The 6126-nt window shown below is 37.4% G+C and overlaps 1 protein-coding gene across 1 annotated transcript; it reads left to right on the top strand.

The window, feature by feature from the left end:
• Positions 1-5185: 5185 nt before the first annotated feature.
• LOC123691033 lies at positions 5186-5809 on the top strand. Its single transcript, XM_045635209.1, has one exon. It carries the CDS (start codon positions 5186-5188, stop codon positions 5807-5809), a length of 624 nt encoding a protein of 207 aa, XP_045491165.1.
• The last annotated feature ends 317 nt before the right edge of the window (positions 5810-6126 follow it).

Raw genomic sequence — 6126 nt, 5'->3', positions numbered from 1 at the left:
TATTTTTAGGCCTAATTTGTGAATAATAATTTAATGGTATTTTATTGATTAAAAAGAAAAATAAACACCCCTGGACAATATTCCAGGGAAAAGCACACAACACCCTGAGATGGCGGGTGCTTTTAAAAAAAAAAAAAAAAAAAAAACCTAACCTAACCTAACCTAACCTAACCTAACCTAACCTAACCTAACCTAACCTAACCTAACCTAACCTAACCTAATTATGGCCGCCAAGCTGTCTGGCGCAGTGGAAGTGGTCTTAGTCGGAGATGTAAACCAACTGCCGTTTATCGACAGAGATAATCTCTTTCACATGAGATACTGTCGGCCCGACTCTATCACAATGATCCACCAAAACTTACTTTGCACACACCGCAATCCGATGGATGTTGCCTTCGCCCTCAGTGAAGTGTACTCTGGCATATACTCATCTCAGCCCAGAGTGCACTCATTAATCCAAAAGGGATATAGAGATGCGGTTATCCCAAGATCCTTGGAAAATACCCTCTACCTCGTACACACACAGGAGGAAAAGAGCACCCTTTCCAACCAGGGCTATGGAGCGGGGTCGGGTTCCCGCATCTTAACCATCCACGAGGCACAAGGCCTAACGTACGAAACCGTCTTCATCCTGAAATCAAACGCCAAAAAACTCAGCCTGCACGACAGTGTACCTCACGCGGTTGTCGCAATATCTAGACACACCAAGACCTGTGTCTACTTCGCTGACGACTGTGGCGACGCGATCGGCAGGTTGATAGGGAGGGCACAGAGGGCCAGTACCAAGAACATCATGGAGTACTGTTTAAAAATGGCCCTCAAGGATAGAAACGGCAGAGTCGTGGAGGCCCTCACAAAATCAATTAAATAAAACCACCTCACCTCCAAAAGCTTGGATTGCGGCAACAATAACCAATACTTCATACTCCTTACCTATCCACTCAATAATATGTATTGTGTTTTTGGCTTTAATAGATTAAATTAAATTTGTATTAGAATTCATTTTAATTGATAAAATTAATAAATATCACTATGTATTAGATTAAATTTGAAACTGTTATAAATTAATTGTATCACTTATAATATTATGTAAAATAGCATGCACAAAAAAAAATATATATATATATATATATATATATATATATATATATATATATATATATAAATACCAACTTGGGCACTAAGTTGATCCAGCCCGACTGCCGTGCATTCCTGACTCCACCTTTTCCCCCATATTACTCGACTCCGGTTGCATAGATCTTGCCCGGAGTGGCAAAGGCGCAAATATTTGGGCGACGTTGCCAAACGTATTCATGGAGAAATTGATATACTCAACATTTTTATTGCTAAGATCTCGAACTGAATCGACTCCGTAACGGCCGAAATTCAGAAACCCATAAACACTTGTTGGCTCCATTTTATATACCAAATCCAAAGTCGTATGTTGATCAGATCCATTTATATTATCAAAATTACAGCTTTATTTGATCCGACAAAACGAAACTGTATATTAAGTAACGTAGATTAATTTTTCGTAATCACTACAGTATTTGTTGGCTCCGTACACAAACATATTATAGTTAGGTATAATGTTCCATACATTGCTAAATCCGCCTAGACTAGACGAACTCGACTCAGTAACGGTTCAAATTTTGAAATGCTCAAACACTTCTTGACTCCGTTTTATATACCAAATCATAAGTCGTATGTTGATCTGTTCCATTTATATGCACTTGCATGATATTGACATGGGGATATGAAATTAGGGCTAACAAAAAATCTCCTGAGTTTTATGCAAGTTGAAGAAGTTGACCGTAATTCAATTGAAACTTATAGAAAATGTTGTGAAACTAAAAATACGGAACCCTAAAAAGATAGATATTTACGAACCTTTCGTCATACAGTGACGGTGATAATTCTCAAGTAGTATGCATCCTACAAATAACAACCTACCTCTTGAATCATCAGTAAATATCAAGATAATTATCATAATATTTATTGACATGTAGCGTTCGCCTTTGCCCTGATTCTGATATCAATCTGATAAAATAATTAAAATGTTAGATTTAGGTCAAACAAATGACGACTCATATTCCTGCACAAATTATCCATTGCGGAGTAAATATGAGTGTACGCAGATCGCCAACACGTTTAACCAGCAGTGGTGCAGTGGGTACTACCGGTGGATCGCATCCCGATCTATCGAAGCTAAGTTCGTTTTCTACGAGTTCTACGCCAACTGATACTCAAATTACTTACAGAAAACGGAAACAACCGCTAGAACAAGATTGCAGATTTAGTGATGATATGAAGGATATTCGGTCGGAGTTGAGCCGTATTAGAACATTACTTGAAAAATATGTATGCTCAAATGAACAAAATAGTAAACAAAATTCATGAAAACATTTCTGAGGTAAAAACACAAATTACCGAAATTAAATCGTCCAACGAACAATCTTTGAATTTAATTTGCCAAAATACGATCAAATCAATGAAATTAAGTCATGAGCATGTATGATAATTACTGAACAAAACATATTATTGAAGAGTACTATTTCTCAATTAGAATCCCAGATAAACCAGGGTGAGAGTAAAATAAAATTACTGAAATTAAATCTTCAATCAATAAATCAGTCAGTCATGAGCCAACTCATCGGGTTTTACGTCTAAAAATCAACTTCATATAAATAAAAACTTAATCAAGGAACTACGGGACAGAAAGAGCCGCGAAAAAAATGTAATTTTTGCTGGTTTCCCAGAATTGACATTTTATAACTCAGAGGAGAGGAAATCTAAAGACAACTACGAAATTTTAAAAATTACCTCACTAATAAGTTCAGACCTACCGAAGCCAGTAAAAATATATAATTATAAATAAGCTTAAAAACTTACTTCAAACTGTAGTACAGGTCTTGATGGTATTACTACAAAAGCAATTAAATGCATCAAAGAAAAATTAAATCATACCTTAAGCGACTGTTTTAACCAAGCCATAATTCAAAGACGTTTTCCGGACTCGTCAAAAATAGCGAAGGTAACTCCTATCTATAAGAGTGGCTCAAAATTTGAACCTGGTGACTATAGGCCAATTTCGGTTTTGCCAGTATTGTCAAAAATATTGGAGAAGATTTTACACACGAGATTAGAAAAATATTTAGACTCATTTAATTTTATTTCAGTGCGTCAATACGGATTTAAGCCAAAAAGTAACACTCTGTCAGCGACTATGGACCTAACTATTTAAATGAAACAGAACATTGACACAAACAATATAGTTTTGGGAGTGTTTATTGACCTACAAAAGGCCTTCGATACCGTTTCTCACGAACTTTTAATAAAGAAATTAACATCCATTAACATTAATGGTAAAGCACTAGATATGCTGAAATCATAATATTTAAAAAATCGATAAATATTTCACAAATAGTTACAATAGATAACCACGATAGCATTCCCTTACCAATTACATGTGGCATACATGGTTCGATTCTAAGCCCATTGCTTTTTTTAATTTATATTAATAATTTACAAGATTTAAAGCTAAAGGGTCACCTAACACTTTATGCGGATGACACTTGTCTGTTTTATTTTGTTCCCTCTATACATGACATGATAGCGCAAGCACAAAATGAATTAAATAAATGGTTTCAATGCAATCTCCTAAAAATAAATATATCTAAATTCAAAGCTCATAACAAAATTATTCCGCCATACGCTCCATTTAAAATTAACGGTGTTGTATTAGAACATAAAACCCACGAGAAATAACCTAGATTTGCGAATCGGCAGCTCTCTGAAATGGAATTATCACATCGACCATCTAAAAAATAAATTATCAGCACTTCTTAGATCTCTGCTAATATTACTTCTTGCATACCCCATAAATTACGCCACACCATCTACAACACGTTAGCAAAGCCGCACCTAATGTATTTAATAGAAGTCTGGGGGAGTGCTTACAAAAATAAATTAGCGCCACTCCAAATTTTACAAAATAAAATCATAAAATCATCTTAAACTATCCTTTTTTAACTTCTACAAATAAAATCTACGACGACACTAAAATAATGAATTTAAAACAATTATACTTTTTATAATACGTGTATGTTCATCCGCAAAGCGCTACATAAAAACATAAATACAAATATTATAATCTCAACATCAAATCGCCACTATCCTAATAGACGAGCTAACTATCTTGCCCTCCCGAAGATCCGAACAAATTATGGAAGGCGAACGGCAACATACGTTTCTATAACGGAAATAAATGTCTTTAAACCTTCAAATGGCTAAGGCCGCAAGCGACCAATGGCTGAGCTCGGTGGGCTCTGATTGGCTCATTTGAATCGGATCAACAAGAGCTTAAACGCAAAAAAGGTGGATTTGTATAAAAAGCACGTAATTATTATTATTACTGATGGTTACACTTGTGGCTCCGTTCGGATCCACATACGGACGGTGGTGTGGCAATGGATCCACAAATACCAACCGGATCAACAAGTGAAAACGGATCAAATAATTACTAACTATATGGCACGTTTGATCAACATAGTGCCCATGGAGATATCTATATATATATATATATATATATATATATATATATATATATAATAAAAATTAAAAAAAATAAATAAATAAATAAATAAATATGTAAAAAAAGAAAAAAAAAATACTAATAAAAAAATAATAACAAAAAAATATATATATTATAATAAAAAAAAATATATTAATTATAATATTAAAAAGAAAAGAAAAAAAAAATACTGCATGTTATAATAAAAAAAAAAAAAAAATGCATGTTATATTATAAAAATTATGCATGTTATAAAACTAGTTAAGAGACTAAAAATAATATGTAATTGTATTATGGTAGTTGACGGGACTACCTCATTAATTGTGACGAGTAAACCATCCTTTTGAAAAACAAAAAATTATATTATCTAAAAAAAAAAGGCACGGACCTTGAGTCTGTGAAGTTTGTTTTATTTAAAAAAAAAAAAAAAAAAAACCTAACCTAACCTAACCTAACCTAACCTAACCTAACCTAACCTAACCTAACCTAACCTAACCCAACCTAACCTAACCTAACCTAACCTTACCGGTCCAAAAAAGGCTGAACACCGTACAACGGGGCTTCGCCCAAAAGATCTGCCGAGCGTATCGGACAGTCTCCCTGAACTCAGCTATGCTGTTGGCTGGGATACTCCCCCTTGACCTCAGAATACTCGAAGTTTCGAGATTATATGGGATCAAGAAGGGGGTGTCGCACCCAGCGTTGGGAGACAGGGAGGTGGAAAGAATGGCTCCGGCGATTGAGGACCCACATCCGGCAGAGCAGGAAGGGCTGGGGTTCGGGCTGGTGGACGAAGACTCGTATTCCGACGTGGCTAATAGCCACGTACACAGGATCTACACGGACGGCAGCAAGATTGAGGGTCGAGTCGGAGCCGCCCTTTCCGTATGGGAGGGGGAGGCCGAGACGAAGGCCGTCAAGCTTGCTTTGCCGCCGTATTGCACCGTCTACCAGGCCGAACTTCTAGCGCTCCAAAGAGCAGTAATTAGAGCCTGCAAGAGTGGAGTGGCGAAGGTCGGCATCTTCAGCGACTCTAGATCGGCCCTCCAGGCGGTCACTCTCGGTTCCCCTCACCCCCTTGCTGTGCAAACAAGGGCGACCCTCCGAAAAGCTGCTTCGCAGAGGCGGGAGGTCGCTCTGTTTTGGATTAAGGCGCACGCAGGGCTAAGGGGGAACGAAAGAGTTGACCAATTAGCCAAGGAGGCCGCTCTGGGGTCGAAGAGGAAACCCGACTAAGATCTGTGTCCCGTTTCATTCGTCAAGCGTATCTTGAGACAGGATACGATTAGGGAATGGGACAGGAGATACGATGTGGGGGAGATGGCTGGAGGCACGAAGCTCTTTTTCCCAAGCGCTGCTGCTGCATACAAAATAGTTCGGAAAATAAACATCACTCACCACACCACACAAGCACTGACTGGACACGGTGGATTCGCCTTCTACTTGAACAGATTCAAGCTGAAGGAGAATCCATCTTGTCTGTGTCAGCCCGGAGTCGACGAGACGGTTTCTCACCTGTTGTTCGAGTGTCCGATTTTTGCAAGAGATAGATA

Source organism: Colias croceus, chromosome 4, assembly GCF_905220415.1.
Source record: "Colias croceus chromosome 4, ilColCroc2.1".
Classification (NCBI taxonomy): Eukaryota; Metazoa; Arthropoda; class Insecta; order Lepidoptera; family Pieridae; genus Colias; species Colias croceus.
The sequence above is the reverse complement of the archived record's forward strand: the minus strand, read 5'-3'. Positions and strand labels throughout refer to the sequence as shown.